Source organism: Sus scrofa, chromosome 9 (genome assembly GCF_054392235.1).
Source record: "Sus scrofa isolate SSC_HxYL_T2T_F1_AM1 chromosome 9, Sscrofa_HxYL_maternal_Yorkshire_Landrace_v2.0, whole genome shotgun sequence".
Lineage (NCBI taxonomy): Eukaryota > Metazoa > Chordata > Mammalia > Artiodactyla > Suidae > Sus > Sus scrofa.
The window spans coordinates 47684139-47704892 of record NC_139391.1 but is presented as its reverse complement, the minus strand read 5'-3'; the positions used below and the strand labels follow the sequence as shown (position 1 = coordinate 47704892).

The window sequence follows — 20754 nt, the reverse complement described above, 5'->3', positions numbered from 1 at the left end:
CTGTGATTAAAAAATTTCCAACAAACAGAAGTCCAAGACCAGACAAATTCTTGGTGAATTCTATCAAACATTTAGAGAAGAGTTAATACCTATCCTTCTGAAACTATTCCAGAGGAAGGGACACTCCCAAATTCATTATGTGAGGCCACATAAACCAGACAAAAATACCACACACAAAAAATTTACAGGCCAATATCACTGATATATATAGATGCAAAAATCCTCAACAAAATACTAGCAAATCAAATCCAACAGTATATTAAACACATCATGATCAAGTAGGATTTGTCTCCTGGATGCAAGGCTTTTTTTGATATCCGCAAATCAATCATTATGATACACATTAACAAACTAATGTGTATCATGATCAAGTAGGATTTGTCTCCTGGATGCAAGGCTTTTTTTTATATCTGCAAATCAATCATTATGATATACATTAACAAACTAAAGAATAAAAACCAATTGATCATCTCAATAGATGCAGAAAAAATTACTGAAAAAATTCAACAGCCATTTATGATTAAAAACCCTCCAGAAAGCGGGCTTAGTGGAAAGCTACCTCAACATAATAAAGGCCATATATGACAAATTTACAGCTAACATCATATTCAATGGTGAGAAGCTGAAAGCATTTCCTCTAAGATCAGGAACAAGACAAGGATGTCTGCTCTTGCTATTTTTTTTTTTTTTTTTTTTTTTTTTTTTGTCTTTTTGCCTCTTCTAGGGCCACTTCCTGTGGCATATAGAGGTTCCCAGGCTAGGGGTCGAATCAGAGCTGTAGCCGCCGGCCTACACCAGAGCCACAGCAACGTGGGATCCGAGCCACGTCTGCAACCTACACCACAGCTCATGGCAACACTGGATCCTTAACCCACTGAGCAAGGCCAGGGACAGAACCCGCCACCTCACGGTTCCTAGTCGGATTTGTTAATCACTGTGCCACAATGGGAACTCCTTGCTACATTTTTTTCAACACAGGTTTTGAAGTCTTATCCATGGCAATTAGAAGAAAAAGAAACAAAAGGAATCAAATTGGAAAAGAAGAAGTAAAACTGTCACTGTTTGCAGGTGACATGATACTATACATAGAAAATTCTAAAGATGGTATTAGGAAACTATTACAATTCATCAATGGGTCCAGTAAAGTTGCAGGATTAATACAGAGAAATCTCCTGCATTTCTATACCTTAACAACAAAAGATCAGAAAGAAAAATTAAGGAAACAATGCCATTTACCATTGCATCAAAAAAAACGAAATACCTAGGTATAAACCTACCTAAGTAGGCAGAGACCTGTACTCTGAAAACTATAAGACACTGATGAAAGAAATCAAAGATAACACGAACAGATGGAAAAACATACCATATTCTTGAACTGGAAAAATCAATAGTGCCGAAACAACTATACTATCCAAGGAGATCTACATATTCAATGCAATCCCTATCAAATCACCAATGGCATTTTTCACAGAACTAGAACCAAAATATTTGATATTTTTATGGAAACACAAAAGACCTCAAATAGCCAAAAGCAATCCTGAGAAAGAAAATTAGAGCTGGAGAAATCAGGCACCCTGACTTCACATCATTCTACAAAACTATAGTCATCAAAACAGTGTGGTATTGACAAAAAACAGAAATTCAGATCAATGGAACAGGATAGAAGACCTAGAAATAACCCATGCACTTACAGTCAATTAATCTATGACAAAGGAAGCAAGAATATATAGTGGAGAAAACATTTAATTAAGTGGTGCTGGGTAAACTGGACAGCTACATTTATATGTAAGAAAAAAAAACAGCATTCTCTAATACCATACACAAAAATAAACTCAAAATGAATTAAATGTAAGACTGGATACTATGAAAAAAATCTAAGAGAAAAACATAGGCACAACATTCTTGATAAAAATTGTAGCAATATCTTTTTAGATCCACCTCCTAGAGTAATGAAAATAAAAACAAAATAAACAAATGGGATCTAATTAAACTTAAAATCTTTTGCATAGCAAAGGAAACAAAAAACAAAATGAAAAGACAACCCACAGAATGGGAGAAAATATTTGCAAAGTGACCAAAATCAAAATATACAATTAATGCAGCTCAAGATAAAAAATAAACAACCCACCTGAAAAATGGGCAGAAGATCTAAATAGACAATTCTCTAAAAAAGACATAGATGGCCCAGAAGCACATGAAAAGATACTCAACACTGTGAATTATTAGAGAAATGCAAATCAAAATGACCATGAGGTAACACCTCACACTGGTCAGAATGGCCATCATCAAAAAGTCTACCAATAAATGCTGGAGAGGGTGTGGAAAAAAGGGAATCCTCCTATACTGTTGGTGGGAATGTAAACTGGTAAAACCACTATAGAAAACAGTATGGCGGTTCCTTGAAAAAAAAAAGAGAACTACTATATGGTCCAGAAATCCTACTTCTGGGCATATATCCAGAGAAAACTTTAATTCAAAGAGAAACATGAACCCCAATGCTCCTTGCAGCACTATTTAGAATAGCCAAGACATGGAAGCAACCTAAATGTCCATCAACAGAAAAATTAATAAAGAAGATGTGATACATACACACAATGGAATATTACTGAGCCATAAAAAATAATGAAATAATGCCATTTACAGCAACATGGTTGGACCTAGAGATTATCACACTAAGTAAAGAAAATCAGACAAAGACAAACACATGACATCATTTACATGTGGAATCTAAAAGAAAAAAAATGATACAAATGAACTTATTTACGAAACAGAAACAGACTGACAGACTCAGAAAACAAACTTATGGTTACGAAAGGGGAAAGATGGGGGGAAAGGATGGATTGGCAGTTTGGGATTGGCATATGCACACTACTTTATATGGAATGGATGGTCAACAAAGACCTGCTGTAAAGCACAGGGGACCTCTACTCAATATTCTGTGATAACCTATATGGGAAAATAATCTGTATAGCGGAAATTTACACAAAATTGTAAATCTACTATACTTTTTTTTTTTTTTTTGGGTCTTTCCTAGGACTGCACCCACAGCATATGGCGGTTCCCAGGCTAGGGGTCTAATCGGAGCTACAGCTGCTGGCCTACACCACAGCCACAGCAATGTGGGATCCAAGCCGAGTCTGCAACCTACACCACAGCTCACCGCAACACCAGATCCTTAACCCACTGAGCGAGGCCAGGGATTGAACCAGCAACCTCATGGTTCCTAGTTGTGTTAGTTAAACACTGAGCCATGACCGGAACTCCTCCACTATACTTTAATAAATTTTTTTAAAATGAGAAAAACACATATTTCTACAGACTGAATGAGAAACATATATGAGAATACAGCTCTCTGATATTAAGCCAGAGAAATGTAAGATAATGCTACTCTTCTCATTAAATTTTATTGAAAAAAAATGCTGTTAAATCTTTTACTATGAAACTGTATACAAGTCCTAATTAGAAAATAAAATCAGAATGCTGAAAGCATTCAATTAAGAATACTAGCAATTCCATTTCTGAGTATATACCCAAAGGAATCGAAAGGAAGAACTTGAACAGATACTTATTTGTAGACCCATGTTCAGAGTAGCATTATTCACAACAGCCAAAAGGTGGAAACAACCCAGTGTCCACTGATAAATGAATGGATAAACAAAATTTGGTATATAAATACAATGGATTATTATTCAGCCTTAAAAAGGAAGGAAATTCTGATACATGGTAAATCATTGATAAACCATGAAGACATTATGCTAAGTGAAATAAGCTGGTCACGAAAGGACAAATATTGTATTATTCGACTTATATGAAGTTCCTAGTCAAATTCATAGAGACGGAAAGTAAAATGGTGGTAGCCAGGGGCTGAAGAGAGAGAATAATGGTGAGTTAATGTTTAATAGGTACCAAGTTTCAGTTAGGGAAGATGAAAGAGTTCAAGAGATAGATGTGATGGTTGCACAACGATGTGAATGTAAGTTAATGCCAATGAACTTAAAAATGGTTAAAACAATAAATTTTATGTTATGGTATTTTATTACCAAAAAAAAAGGCCACCAAAAAATGGAATAGTTCTCCATTTATCAAATCTTTATTAAGTTCCTTTTCCTTTAGTAAGTTTAATATTTTTTTCAGAGTTCCCATCGTGACTCAGCAGTAACAAACCAGACTACTATCCATGAGGATGTGAGTTTGATCCCTGGCCTCGCTCAGTGTGTTAAGGATCCGGTGCTGCCGTGAGCTATATTGCAGGTCACAGACGCGGCTCAGATATCACATTGATGTGGGCTGCAGCTCCAATTTGACCCCTAGTCTGAAAAGTTCCATATGCCACAGGCGTAGCCCCAAAAAGACAAAAAAAAAAAAAAAATACACACACACACACACACACACACACACACACACACACAAATATCAAATACATTTGTCACTTACATAGAAGGAAAGCTAAAGAAAATACTATCATTTCATGGATTTCATACTCACAGTGTCCTGATTTACTTCACTTTTCTCTGGGTTTTCCTCTAGATAAATCCTCTCTTTCAGACCACTCTTGGGACTCTAATGAAAAAAAAAAAAAAAAATAAGGATGCTCATTTCATTTCATTTCAATAGGGAATAAAGAAAAACAGCATGAAAGAATAACATTCTGAATTTCATATCTGTATTTAAAACTACTAAATACCTCTCATGTAATATTTAACTCCACTACTTTTCATCTGATTTTGGCAAGTCACTTATTCTCTTACTTTTCAGTTTTATGTTGATAAGACATTACAGAACCAATAGAATAGTTTTATTTCATTTTTAGGCCTGGGGTAACTTCTAGCAAATAACTCTAAGTATATATACTACATATCTCAGACTCATTACGTCAAAAATCGAACTCTATCCATTTCCTCTAACACCCTCTGTCCTAAACTCTACTTTCTACCCAAGTTAAAAGCATTTTGGCCTATTTATATGAAGGAAAATAGGCATCTGTCAATGAAACTGTTGTGTGGATTTTTATAAAATTTACATGGTATGTTTGGGATCACCTAATATAAAAAATAAACTATATGATATGCAGAACTTCAATTTTGGGGGTCAAGGAACACCAAAAGCATGGGAGCAATTCTTCAGAGCAGCTGAAAATGAGGTATGAAAGATTTTTGTGTGAATGCTAAGATAGAAGATACATGCTACCTAAACATATACCAAGATACCGTAAGATAGAGAAAACAGCAGTTTCAAACATAAGCCCTACCTGGGAGAAATGGATGCTCTGAATCAAGAAATAAAAAAGATAAAGCTAGAACAGCCTTGGAGTTCCTGTCTTGGCTCAGTGGAAACGAATCTCACTAGTATCCATGAGGATACAGGTTTGATTCCTGACCTTGCTTAGTAGGTTAAGGTTGCCATGAGCTTGGAGTAGGCCGGCAGCTCTAGGCTCCAATTCGACCCCTAGCCTGGGAACTTCCATATTCTGTGGCCATAAAAAGCAAAAAAAAAAAAAAAGCTAGAATAAATTTGTCACACCAAAAAACAAGAAAGCTCTGTTACTGGGAATTCACGTCCAAAGAACACAGAAGACAATGAAGGGGCTCCCAATGGCCAAAAAAGGGGGACAATTTAAGAATCAAAAAGAATAATAATTGCAATGGACTGAAATGTAATACACAAATATGTTACAAGTCTATGAATTCAGGAGTTCCCTGTAGCCTAGCAGTTAAGGATTCACTGTTGTCACTGCTGTGGCTTGGCTTTAATCCCAAGCCTGGGAATATATGCATAATGTGGGTATAGACAGAAAAAAAAAAAAAAAGGTCTATGAATTCAAAATATTAAACACGAACACACATTTGAGCACACGTGGGCACATATCCCTAAATTAGAGACCTTTGGAGTTTCTTAGAGCACCAATTCTTTGGAAAACAATAAAATATTTACCCTGAATTTCCTGCATAAGCTATATTCTGTGGTAATTTATCAGCTAGTAAGAGAAAATTCTTCTTTATAAAAATAATTTCATCTAATAAATACAGAAGGAAGGACAAAATTATAATATCTTTTTGAAACCATTAAATTATGGATACAAGAATTCTGATATCAGTGGCAGGTAAAAACATTAGACAAAAGCTTAATGGAGAAATTTATAACGAAGGAATCATGCTGACATCATCTGAATGCCTTTTACAAACTTAACAATCACAGAAAGACAACCAGGCATTCTCCCCCTGATGTGAGGTAATAGGATATACACAGTGCCACCCAGGAATTGTTCTTGCCAAATAATAATTCTCAAACCTTAATCTGTTCAAGACTCTAGATCTTACTATCAATTTTCAGGAAATATATACTAAAGGAGCATGTTAGACAACACCATGAAAAGACAATTAGAATGTGGGTTGCTTTACTGAACACATGACCTAGTTTAACAAAAATATAGCAGGAAAAAAAAAAAAAAAAGGAGAAGAGAACTATTATGAATTAAGAGACTTATCAACCGAAGGCTGAAGATCTTAACTGGATCCTGATTCAAATAAACCAATTGCAAAAAGACCATTATAAGACTATTAAGGACATCAAATTTCATACTAAGAAAATATTAATTAAGACGAGGGAGTTCCCATTGTGGTTTAGCGGGTTAAGAACCTGACGTAGTCTCTATGACGATGCAGGTTTAATCCCTGGCCTTGCCCGGTGGGTTAAGGATACAGAGTTACTGCAGGATGGTCAAAGATGTGGCTCGGATCTGGCATTGCTGTGGCATGGGCCAGCAGTTGCAGCTCTGATTCAACCCCTAGCCTAGGAACTTCCATATGCTATGGGTAAGGCCTTAAAAAGAATAAATAAATAAATAAAATTTCAACATTAATTTAAAAAAAGACGATAACAGTATTATGGCCATAACTTTTTAGTCTTCTTTTCTGTTAAGGATGCGTATTAATGAAATAAAGTCTTGGATTTACTTTAATCAGTTATTTGGACCGGATGCAGAATGAGGGAAGATAGACAAAAACAAGGTGGAGCACTTGGTAATGACTACTGAGCTGGGTAGTCTGGGACAGGAGGGGGATCATTATGCTACTCCATTTTTCAATAGGTTTGTAACTTTTCAAAATAATTTTTTTTTTTTGTCTTTTTTTGTTGTTGTTGTTGCTATTTCTTGGGCCGCTCCCGCGGCATATGGAGGTTCCCAGGCTAGGGGTCCAATCGGAGCTGTAGCCACCGGCCTACGCCAGAGCCACAGCAACGCGGGATCCGAGCCGCATCTGCAACCTACACCACAGCTCACGGCAACGCCGGATCGTTAACCCACTGAGCAAGGGCAGGGACCGAACCCGCAACCTCATGGTTCCTAGTCGGATTTGTTAATCACTGCGCCACGACGGGAACTCCCAAAATAATTTTTAAAAAGCAAGCCACAAATTGAAAATCCAAGAGGCAGATGCTCTAAGTTTCAGATGATGATTTGTGATCAATTTGCTTCTCTTGTGAGAACTGGGTCCGTAGGTATTCTTTAAAGCCTTTTCTGAGATAAGCAAAAGCGGGGAATTTTACAAGGATAATGATATTGCAAACACTACAAGGAGATTATTTTATAGAAAGGAGCAGAGAGTGGAAAAAATTGAAAGCATTGATTGGCTCCTACAATCTTAATATCATACAACTGAAACAAACATGGAAATCCATAAGCTCAAAGCAGCATATCTCTAGTTTCAAAAAGAAACCTGTAGGATTTATACAAAGTTTGCTATGTATTCAGCAAATATCCTAGTCTGCACTATACATATCTCACCTGGATTTCCACAATATCCTCTCACTTGGCCTCAGTTTCCCCATCTATAACATGTTGATATTGCTTCTTTAACATTATTACGAATTAAAAAGAGTATCTTCAGGAGTTCCCATCATGGCTCAGTGGTAACGAACCAGACAAGATCCATGAGGACATGGGTTTGATCCCTGGCCTTGCTCAACAGGTTAAGGATCCGGCATTGCCATGAGCTGTGGTGTAGGTCACCAATATGGCTTGGATCTGGCGTTGCTGTGGCTGTGGTGTAGGCCTCTAGCTATACCTCTGATTCAACCCCTAGCCTGGGAACTTCTATATGCTGTGGGTGCAGCCCTAAAAAGAAAAAAAAAGAAAAAAAGAAAAAAAAAAAAAAAGAGTATCTGTAAAGCATTAGCTGTGACTACCATCACAAAGCAGGTATTCAATACATGGTGACAATTTATTAGCCAATTAACACACATTGTTAAGTTCCTCTTAAGCCAAGCAGTCTTCTTTTCTTACTGATCTCCCTGGTCTCTTTATTTCATTTTCCACACTGACATGTTTTCAACTGTGTCTCTCTTCTGCATGCAAGATAAAGCCTAAACTCTACTCATTCACTAATTCATACACTGATTAAACACCAATGACACTGTCAAACAGCCTTCATTAACTGGAATGTCTGTTTCTACACTTGCCAATTCACTCTGTATTTCATAAAGTTATATTTCTAAGCCACAGATTTTACTGTTAACATTTCAATACAAAATAAAATTCAAATTTTTAATTCATATCTCTTGATCTGAATTCCTACAATCTGTCAGTCTATATGGAGACATATAGTTAAATATGATGGGCACTCTGCTCTCAAGAAATTTTTTGTTTAATGATAGAAATAAGCCAACAGAGAGGGGAAAAAGCACTAAATCAAAAGGGAGAAATGCAAGAAGGATTTCCAAAAACAGTACATGTTCAATAGCTGGAACAAGCTGATCTGATTATAACCTGGACTCAAGACGTTGTTTCTAAGATCAACACTAGCAATTTCATCAGTAACTCTAATATACTAGTAAAATTTTCACTGCTCTACCAAAACGTTATGCATTTGCATACCTTGGAACCTTTAAATGCTTTAAGAATGTTTTAGAACCAGGTAGAGGCAGATCACTAATTAGCTAAGTTCAGTAAGTTGAGACTCACTTTGGCCTCAGATTTTCTTTTGTTAAGTTGTGATAACAATACTACTATTTCAAAATGCATTTCTAAGAATTAACTAAGATAGGAAATGTAAAACACTTATTACAGCTTATGGTATGTACACCAATAAATAACTTATAATTTTTTTCTTGACTCAAAATTGAAATCTTTCATTAACACAGTTAGCCTATCCAAACATAAGACTCCTATCACCTTCTTTCAAAAAAAATTTTTAAAAACCTCAAATTCTCCTTGCATGAGGAACAGAGTCACTGGGCCTAAGCCTCAAAAGGTGTCCTAAATGATGGCTTAATCCAATGATCCAGTGGCTTTCTTTTTTTTTCTTTTTGTTTTTTAGGGCTGCACCTGCAGCATATGGAGGTTCCCTGCCAGCCTATGCCACAGCCACAGCCACAGCAACGCCAAATCTTAGCCACATAGGTGACTTACACCACAACTCATGGCAATACCAGATCTTTAACCCACTGAGCAGGGGCAGGGTTCGAACCCACGTCCTCATGGATATTAGTCAGGTTTGTTTCTGCTGAGTCACAATGGAACCTCCCTAGATTTCCTTTTTTTTTTTTTTTAACCACAACCTTTTAAGAGAAATTTTATATTGTTAACCAGCACGTGCATGCACACACACACCCCTACCCATGTATACATATACACCAAGTCACAAAAGGTAACACTTACCTCTTTTACATGCAAAGCACTCTTATTTCCTATTCTATTCTTTTTTAAAAATGCTGGCCGAAACCCACTAAATTAATTTTTATGACCTGCATTAAAAAACACTGATTTACATTACTTCCTTCATTGTTTTTAAAGAGATCTATTTTTAGGTAATTACTCCTATCATTGCATACTACCTACAAATTACTGCTGAATAAATACTTTAGCTTTCAAGTATTCATATAACTTTGGGAGTTCTGTGATGGCCTAGTGGGTTGACGGGCCTGGGTTCTCACCGCTATGGCTCTGGTTGCTGCTGGGAGGCATAGGTTCAATCCCTGGCCTGGGAATTCCCACATACTGCCTGTGTGGCAAAAAAGAAAAAAAAAAAAAAAATACAAAAAAAAACAAAACAAAACAACAACAAGAGAGAACCTGAAATAAACGTTGCAACTCATTAAAAAAAAAAAAAAAGTATTCATACGGTGCTGCATCATATTCAACTTAAAATATTTTATCTTTTTTTTTTTTTTTTTGTCTTTTGTCCTTTTAGGGCTGCACCTACGGCACATAGAGGTTCCCAGGCTAAGGGTCTAATTGGAGCTGTTGCTGCTGGCCTATGCCACAGCCACAGCAATGCCAGATTCAAGCCGCATCTACAACCTACACCACAGCTCAGGGCAACACCGGATCCTTAACCCACAGAAGGAGGCCAGGGATTGAACCTGCAACCTCATGGTTCCTAGTTGGATTCGTTTCCTCTGCACCAGGACGGGAACTCTCTTTTTTTTTTTTGTATTTTCTTGTCTTAACAAATACCCACTCTTATCTGGCAATTTCTGGGTTAACCAAGAAAGCAATCCTAAACATGGGCTATTAAGTGAAGTCTAGCTAAGAGGACTAAGGCTTTTCCTCTTTGTAATGGCAAAATGCCCCATGATTCGAGACTGAGTCACTCTAACCACAAATGGAATATTAAAATGCTCTTAAAGATATCAACAGTTGGCCTCTCGGTTCAGTAAGAAAGCACTGGCATTATTATCTTCTCTACCCACAAACAAGACGCCTGCTGGGAAATTCCATCTCCTCAAAAGAAACATTTGGCAATGGTGTCCAAGGGAAAAAGTGACCTCTGGAATTAAAAGCTCATATACAACAGTGCCCAGAATTTCTGTTCATCAAACTGTTGTATTAAGGAGGGTGGCGATAAAAACTAAGTAAACAGAAAATGCCTCTAAGTTCACATAACTTAAAATCAAATCTAGAAAGGGGCTGTAGAGAAAAATACAAGATAAAGACAGAACACTTACATCTGCACTGTCACTACTGGGCCGGGAAGCATCTCCACTGCAATAGTCACTTCTGCCTAGTCCATCACCAGGATCTCCTTCTACTTCACTGACTGTTAGTGTGTCACCTAATGGCTTGGAGGATGTAACTACAGCTCCATCCTAAAAGAGATTAAGCACACACACAAACACATTAAAAACAAACAACAACAAAACCTTTTCATTACTGACTGCATAAAGAAACAGAGTTACATTGAAAGCTCAGTGAGGACTGTCAAAAGTCAGCCAGTTTGATGTGATCAAAAATACTTGAAGTTCTAAAAGTTAAAAGCCTAAATAAGTACGAATTCCGTGGTTCTAAAGTGGCATGGCCTTAAAAGACAGGGAAATGATATTTCAGTAGAGAGAATATAATTTCAAACCTCCAAATAAAGCAAAAAGATAAAATAGTCTGTTAAGTTATATAATTTACATTTCCTGCCTGTTGGTAAAGATAACTTGTGGTTAACTGCCTTCCAATATTTAGAACTTCAGTAAATTGTCAATTCTGGGATACAATGCTATACCACAAATTATTATAAGCTTTTAAAAGCAGGAACCGCAGTTTTACTGTTTGAACAGAGTAAGATTATTGTCTTTGCTCAGTAGTAATAACAACATAAAGCTGTCAGTATTACTGAGGCTGAATAGTCAAAACTTCATATAGCCAATGGCACTAAAAGTAATAAAATAATGTAAAATGCTAAGTACACTGAACTTGGAAGTCAGGCCTTACAAATCATATGAGCCGTTTCACCAGTTCAGGCCCTAGTTTTCACAACTATGGCATGACCTTTTTTTTTAAGCTTTAAAATGAGCATATCAGGACAGATGATTTCAAAGAATCCTTTTTTTTTTTTTTTTTGTCTTTTTGCTATTTCTTGGGCCGCTCCCGCAGCATATGGAGGTTCCCAGGCTAGGGGTCCAATCGGAGCTGCAGCCACCGGCCTACGCCAGAGGCACAGCAAGGCGGGATCCGAGCCGCATCTGCAACCTACACCACAGCTCACGGCAACGCCGGATCCTTAACCCACTGAGCGAGGCCAGGGATCGAACCCCCAACCTCATGGTTCCTAGTCGGATCAAAGAATCCTTTTAGTTCTATGACCCTAAGGACCTAACTCATGAAGAATAACAAATAAGCAACTTTTACTTATTTCTCCATATCCCAAAGCTAAATATTACAGAATGTCATTCTGGTTGACACAGAGAGGCTGAGCTATTTTTTCTAACAAGACTATTATCTCCAGACCTTATACCTACATAGAAAATCTGCTGAAGTCTAGTTTTACATTAGAATAAAAATATAGTTATTAAGAACACAAACACGCATGGAATTCGACTGGATTTAAATTACAGTTCCATCACTTTTGAGCTACATGATTTTAGACAAATTAATTTCTCTGAGTTTCTCTATGAGTTTATGTAAAATGGGGGAAAACAACAGTAGCTAATCTCAGAGGGTTATTGTACAGATTAAATAAGAAAAATGTTATATCCCTACTTAAAAACAAAACTGCTGTTCTGTTTCAAAATGGCAGAATAAACCTCAAAAATTTAAATATATATATATTTAAATATGTCTTAGTAATTTGTCATATCAAAGCAAAAGCACTCAATTCTTTCTAAAATTATTGTGGAGCAAAGCATGATTATCATGAGCAAGCAAATGATCAGAAGCCCACATGATCTTTTAGTTAATCATTATTTCTGTAACATCCTACACAGGACATCCTGTTGGCCTATGCTAGAAAAATCACTTTTAAAAAAGGCAACTGCAACACTCTCTGACACATTCCCAGAAGAAAATTCTCCTACAAAAAGTTGGGTAGCACTTTTAATAGTGATGCTACCTGAGCAAAGCCTGTGGCTTTGGATAACTGCTCTTGCAGCTGAGGAATGTGTTTCTTGGCCTCTTGGATCTCTTTTAGCAATCTTTGGGCAGGTGTTCGGTTGTAATCTTCCTGCAATAACTGAAAAGTTATAAAAATATTTCAAGAATTAATTACTTTTATCAAGAAAATATTTTAAAAGTCTATTCTTAATCAATAAAATAGCTGATGGCATTGATTACAATAGTGCTTGATTATGATTACAGTAAATAGCAACCCAACCATGCCTACTCACATTTTTACTGGCTGGTACCTAGCCCCATTTCTAACTTAGTACCTGTAGCCGTTCCTGTTCTTTCTGTAACATTTTTCTCAGAATTTCTACTTTCTGGTTATGAACCACATTGTTTTCCTCCTAGAAGAAGATAAAAAACAAAAAAACAAACAAGAACCAATGCAAGGAAAGTGACGCTAAAATAGGCACTGAAAATGAGTCCTACAATGTTACATCTCAACTCCAACATTCATTACCTATTAGGATTTTCTTTATTTCCAGCAGTTATGATAACAGGCTTTTAGATATGACACTTACAGATAAAAGATGACAGCAATATTTCAGTCCTTCTATTTATACACTTTTGCTAAACTAGGTTCAAAAAGATTAAATATTGATATTAGTTGGAGAAATGAAGTTGTCTTAAAAAGTATAAGAATAACATCTTATATTTTACCTCCTTTGGATCTTTACTATCAATCCCTTTGTTTGGCTCAAATTTCCAGTACTTCCTACCTGAAATATTAGACAGTGCCCTGATTCATCTCCTGCCATCTCTCCTTGTCTTACAACCCCATAATACTTTATCGAATTAGTCTTCCTAAAATTCTGCTATAATCACATCACTCTCTTACGCAAAAAAAAAAAAAAAAAAAAAATTGTAATATATTCTTACTGCCCATCCAGTTACATGTAAACTAGCCTTGTAGTTGTGACTTTTCAAAGCAGTCTTACTTTTTTTTTTTTTTTTTGGCTGTACCCTCACCATGTGGAAGTTTCCAGGCTTGGGACTGAACCTGCACCACAGTAGCAACCCAACCCACTGCAGTGACAATGCCAGATCCTTAACCTGCTGTGCCACAGGAGACTCCAATAGTCTTTTACTTTTTTCAAGCTTATGTTCTACTACATAAATCTTTTACAGGCACCAGCCAAACAAGAGTCCTGATGGTTTCCCAGAAATACTTGATGTTTTCTTGGCTCTTTACCTCTGTTTATTCTACTTCCTCTATCTGGGATACCTTCCTCCTCATTGCCACCACTTAAATGTTACCAGTTTTTCGAGGCTCAGTTCAAATAACAGCTTTCCATAAAGCCCTTCCTTATCACAAATGGATATGTTTCTTTCCTCCTTTGAAATCACACAGCACCTAATCATATTTTCCTTCTCGTAATGTCTACATTCTTCTGCCTTTGTAGTATAATTACTTGTATACTCTTCATTCAGTCTCAAACAACAAAGTTTTATTAAGCACTTACTACCACACACTAAACAATATTTTTGCTGTGTCCCCAGACACAACAATAAACAAAACAAACAACCCTGCCAACTCTCTTAGAATATGTACTCTAAGATAACAAGGGACCTGGAACACAGGATATCTGACTTACTCTTTTGTGGGTGGCACCCTGTTTTTCATACAGTAGGTATTAAATATTTATTGAATTAAATCTGTTATCCCAACACCTTGTAATCATTTCAAATTATTATGCAATTTTTTATCAGCAAGTTATTTTCTAGAATCTTAAATCTGCTCATCAGCTCGACACTTCAAAACTCTTAACATAAACCAAAGGCATCGTTATACAACTGAACATTTACAAAGACGTTTTCTCACTCTTACCCCCATGAGCACAGGACTAGTAATTCTCTCCATATTCCCAGATGTGCCAGGTGAATGAGGGGATGTCATGATGGGAGACATATGTCCAATGACTGATGGTTCTACTTCAGAATCAGCGAGTGGAATCTGGGGCGACCCTGGTGGGCGTCCCTGAACAGTGAGAGCTACATAGGAACCCGCTTCAGGTAGCGAAGTGGAAGAAAGGGGAAGGAAGAGAAAAGAACATTGTCAAAAAAATTTTACAGCATTTTTACTACTTATCCTTTGAAAGTTCTAAAAAGTCCAGTTATGTAAGAAAGTTTCATCTGCTAATCATTTCTCCACAGAAAAAGAACCCAACTTGCCAACTTGTTATTTCTCCTTTGTGACTCACCTAAAAATCTAAAAGAGTGATGCCATTTTCAGAGAGCAAATTACTACTCTCATAAGATCGGATTATTTAAAAGCAAATAAGATTTATAACCCCAGTGATTTTTTATTTTTAATTTAGAGAAGAATGAGTTATTATCAACCATCTACTATGTTTGATTTCTCAGATGCAAAGTTTTAAAATTATCACATTAAGATAGACTACTTAGGCAAGGTTTAACTAATTTTCCGTAATACAGTGATGCAATTTTAAATTAACTTTTAAAAATGAATGTGAAAAAAAATACCCACAAAACCCAGAAATAAAGCACAACATATAAGTAGTGGTTTTTAATTTTAAAATTTTGCTAGGTATTTTACAGGGAAAAAACTATGGAAAGTAAAATTACCCATACCCAGAAAGACGTAACAACAGATATTCATTACTTATCCAGAATCAGTAAGAAATAATACTTTCCAAGTAAATGACTTTTCTAGATAACTGAGCTTTAATAACAAACTTTTTCTCTTAAGACTTTTCAGTAGAACTTTAAAATGTATTTCATACTTTTTCTCCTAATTTAATCTTCCCATGGAACACACTGGCAATTATTTCACAGCGCCTGGAGTTATAAAAACATTTTCTTTTTTTTTTACACTTCCTGGTTGGTCACACATGCTGTGATATTTGGGGGATTTTAAGTAAATATATTTTTAAAACTTTTCCGATATATTTCTCTCTATCACTAAGTTATCTAATATATCTTACTGACTTAAACATGTGGTTCCTTCCTAGTTCTTCCCATCTCTTCTTTAGCTGTTTTTAAATTGGTTTGATTTGAAATCACTTCTATTATGCCTAGACTATGCAGTAAAGAGTAGGATATGAGGGAGCTCTACTACAAGTATAGTACAAAGGGTTTAGGCATTTCAAATTTGTATCCGTTTTGGACCCTCGAGAGTGTTTTATGATTATTTTGGGTTTTTAGCTAAGTTCTTCTTATTAGATATAGGCCAAGGATTTAATTTAGTAAAAATGATGTTGGAACAAGGTCAACATATAACCTAAAAAACTAAAGAAATCATCTCACTTTTTATATTCTGCAATAGTTACTAGACACACATTTATTAGCATAAACCATCATATTTATGTAGCACATACAAATTTATAAATCACAATCTTATTAAATAAGTAATCAAATTTATTCAAGTAAGAAGATCTAATTCTGATCACCCCTTTTCTTTTTAACATGTACTAAATAAAGTTAAGGACTTTAGGTCAAAGTGACCATTTTAGAGCACTGGTACTCTAATGAAAAGGTAAAGGAATTCATGGGTTGTATTATCTAAGCAATAATAAGACCAAGAAGGATTTCAGTTCATTAAATTTATTCTAAAGATGCCCACTTAATGAAAAGAAATAATATGAAATAAAAAAGTAGTGTTTCTGCTTGGCCATAAACAACTACCTCTTATTTCCGTCCACTTTACTGTGGAATAGTCTGATGCAGAAGATTATAAATTCTTAACCCTAGAGATTTCCAAGAGAAAACCATGCCCCTGGATTTTTTTAATGATTTACTTATCTAAGGGAACCTGATTATGCTACATGATTTTGAAAGTTCTATTTCAGTTCATTTAGGCCATTGTGTCTGATTTCCCAACCTCTTTCCTCTCAGGTTAACTCATGCATTTCTTTCAAATATGGTTTCAATATTACCAAGAATAAAATGACAAGGACATCACAATTAACTGCATATATGAAGTGGACTAAAGATAGTTATTAGTAAGTTAAGAATTTTCACCTCAGACTTTCCTTTAATGCAAGGGTCAGGAAACTCTAGCCAAGGGACTAAATTCAACCCACAGATTATTTTGGCAAATAAAGTTTTACTGAAACACAGCCACACCCATTCATTTATGTATCATCTATGGCTGCTCCCATGTTACAATGAGAGTCAAGTAGTAGACTATATGGCTCACAAAGCCTAAAAAATTCCCCATCTGGCCTATTGCAGAAAACATTAGATGACTTTTGCTTTAAGGGTTTCAGAAAACAAGACTGAGAATAACATTCACCTACATTTGATTAGCTTCACCACTTCCAAATGGTTTGAATGAGTCACCAGAGTTCCATTCACCTGTAAGAAAATGATAACATCTGTCAGATACATTCTTTTTTTCTTTTTAGAATAAATAATGCTTGTTTATTACATATATTTGTTTATTAATATATTTGTTTCAGTGCACTGGAAATTTACTATTTACTTTATTTTTTTATTTTTAATTTTCTTTGCTTTTTAGGGCCGCACCCACAGCATATGGAAGTCCCCAGGCTAGGGGTCAAATCAGAGCTACAGCTGCTGGCCTGTACCACAGCCACAGCAACATGGGATCTGAGCTGCATCTGCGACCTACACCAGAGGTCATGCCAATGCCGAATCCTTAACCCACTGAGTAAGGCCAGGGATTGAACCCGCATCCTCATGGATCCTAGCGGGATCATTAACTGCTGAGCCATGAAGGGAACTCCCTTCAGATACAGTCTAATTGAGACAATGGATAAAGTGACTTCAGGAATTATTATACATAATATAAGCAATTATAATAAACAGGGCTACATTAAAATGTATGTATTTGGTTCGACATTTATTTCTACGACTATTCTATAAGGTATACTCAGGAACAAAATGAACTTGACCACAAAAATGGGCCTTGATTTAAAGGACATTATAACTTATTCACCATGAAAAATGACAAAACATCCTATGTAACAGATTTACAAATCTACCACAGATTTACAAATCCTTCACAATGAAGGACCCTTGCAAATAGAAAAGCTCTTTGCTTTTAATAACAAATGCACTGATTTGTGAAAAGCATAATACATTTTAAAAGGATGAATAAGCAATGTTTCTAAAACAATACTCAATTTACTTTTAGATTTCCAGTCATGACTTAATCTTTACAAAGAGAATTAATTTTCAAACGGGCAAAATGTAGGAAGTATCATCCAAACCACTAAATGAAACATCAAACGGATCTGACATAAACATCAAAATCCATCAAATGGATCTAAATTAACATTACTTTTTCTCTCATGCTAGTAATACTAATTTTTACAAGTTCAAATATATCAGAGTATAAAATGGAAATAAAAGTATGCCTATCATCCCCACCAGAGATGACCACTATGAACCATACTGTTTAATCTTTGAGATACTATTCTATGCTAGCATACACGAACCAAATACACAGACACACATGCATATACATTATAACTGTGTTTTTATGCAAACAAAAATATTTTTATTGTACTATAGATATCTTTCAATATAGGTACAAATAGACCTGATCCATACTTTTTAAAAGCTACAGACGAAATGCAATTTATTTCTCTAGCCCTCGGTTTATGCATACTAAGAGTGTTTACAAGTTTTCAATATGATAATGCTTAAACGAATGTTCCTGTACACATACCACTCCAGGTTTGTACATCTATTTCATTAGGTAAGCTCCTAAAAGCAAAAATGTAGTCAGGGTAGTTTTTAAAAGTATCTAGCTTTTGATACACATTCATAAATTTCCATTCAGATTTTACCTAATTTATATTCATAACAAGCTTATGAGAGTAGCCATTTTACCATAACCAAACTATGCCAAATGTGTATCATAAATCTTTAAAATTTCTGACAACCAAATATATTTTTACCGATCATTTAATTTCCACTTCTTTGGTATCAGTGAGGTTGGACATATCATATCGGAGAATTGGCTGATAAAATTCTCTGCCCATTTTTCTATTAGACTATTAATTCTTCTGTTAGCAATTTAAAAAGTGCTCTTTACAATTAAGGATGTCATATTCCATAATATGTTTCAAATATTTTTCTAGATAGTTCTCTATAAATATATGTTCATGGTGTCTTTTCCTGTATAGTAAACTGATTTTAAGAAACCATGTGAATCAGTTGTCTTAAGAGTAAGTACTGAATAATCCATTCTTTCCCTGCCAATCAGAACTCAGGTCTATTTCTGAACTCTCTATTGTGTTCCAAATATGTCCATATCTGTACTAGGGTCACTTGCTTCAAATTAATTCACACCATCTCACCTCACACTTACCCATACACATAATGCCTTTGCAAAGTTCACTTAGAAGAAATAATCATTTGGAATTTGACAAGGAATGGCACACTTACCCAGATTTATTAATATATTTTGATGAGAATTTCTTGCTAAGAGATTAATTTAGAGAAGTATGATCTTTACAACACAGTGAGTACTCTCCTACCCAAGAACATATATGACTCCATTTACTTAAACATTTTATTATGCTTTTCAGTAAAGAGTAACATTAATTTTAAAATAAATGAAGGAGTGGCACAGCAGAAATGAATCTGACTAGGAACCATGAGGTTGCAGGTTTGATCACTGGCCTTGCTCAGTGGGTTAAGGATCCGGCATTGCTGTGAGCTGTGGTATAGGTCGCAGATGCAGCTCGGATCTGGCATAGGCCAGCAGCTATAGCTCCAATTAGACCCCTAGCCTGGGAACCTCCATATGCCGTGCATGTGGCCCTAAAAAGACAAAAGACAAAAATAAAATAAAATAAAATAAAATAAAATAAAATAAAATAAAATAAAATAAAATAAAATAAAATAAAATAAAATAAAATAAAATAAAATAAATGAAGGTGCTCCCATTGTGGCTCAGCAGAAAACGAATCTGACTAGCATCCATGAAGATGCAGGTTCGATCCCTGGCCTTGTTCAGTGGGTTAAGGATCTGGCATTGCCGGTGAGCTGTGGTGTAGGTCACAGACACAGCTTGGATCCTGTGTTGCTGTGGCTGTGGCACAGGTCAGCAGCTACAGCTCCAATTGGACCCCTAGCCTGCGGGTCCTCCATATGTTGCAGGGGGACCCTAAAAAGACAAATAAATAAATAAATAAAATAAATGAAATAAAAGTTTTTATAGTCAATAAATCCATCATATATAATGTGCTACTTTTAATAAAAACACAAGTGAAAAAGTCAAAATATGTCTAATATATGCTGTTTTTTAATTCTACCAAAAATTCCTGAAGAGTCTCTTTACCTTGATGATTCGATCACCTGTCTGTACTCCAGCCCGCATGGCTGCTCCATCTGTAAGAGAAATTAATTCTTAAAATGTAATTCATTTACATTCACTGACAATCTCCTTGAAAAAGAGACACTGTAACAAAATGGTTAAAACATGGGTTTTAAAGTCAGACAAATTTAGGTGGAAATCTTGCCTCTGCCACACTGTAGTTGTATGACCATGGACTGATTTTATGGTTTTTTACCCTAAGGCTCAATATCACCCATAAAATGGAGATTAGGAAATACCTACCTCAAATTACAGCACCCAATATAAAGGAAGTGTTTGATATATGGTAATAGTAGTATAAGATATTGTTGTCATTTTGGGGAAAAGAATGGAAATTATGGAGTATATAACCATTTCTTTCATCTATTTCTACCCAAATATCTCTGGTGCCATGAAGAAACAAAATTTCACAAACTTATATAAGTGATGATGTATAAAATATCACAACTAAAGAGTTATATGATTTCTAAAACAAAGTAAGAACTGTTTTCTTTCTAGAAAGTACAAAAGAAATCAACTGGGATACATTCATGCCTGCAACTGTAACACTAAAAACAGATACAGCACAATAAGGCTA

At 35.6% G+C, this 20754-nt stretch overlaps 1 protein-coding gene across 9 annotated transcripts in view; it reads right to left on the bottom strand.

Moving 5' to 3' along the window:
• Positions 1-20754, bottom strand: part of ARHGEF12 (Rho guanine nucleotide exchange factor 12) — a 156036-nt gene that overhangs the window by 48787 nt on the left and 86495 nt on the right. For 5 of the 9 annotated variants that reach the window (XM_013979482.3, XM_021062982.2, XM_021062983.2 and 2 more), the window contains 7 exons: positions 20142-20191; positions 17125-17182; positions 14694-14872; positions 13132-13209; positions 12816-12935; positions 10945-11085; positions 4486-4560 (listed from right to left, as the gene is read on the bottom strand). In XM_013979482.3, the coding sequence (XP_013834936.2) occupies positions 4486-4560; positions 10945-11085; positions 12816-12935; positions 13132-13209; positions 14694-14872; positions 17125-17182; positions 20142-20191 (701 nt within the window). The remainder of the gene's footprint in view (positions 1-4485; positions 4561-10944; positions 11086-12815; positions 12936-13131; positions 13210-14693; positions 14873-17124; positions 17183-20141; positions 20192-20754) is intronic. The other 4 variants (XM_021062984.2, XM_021062985.2, XM_084976371.1 and 1 more) reach the window with 1 other exon arrangement.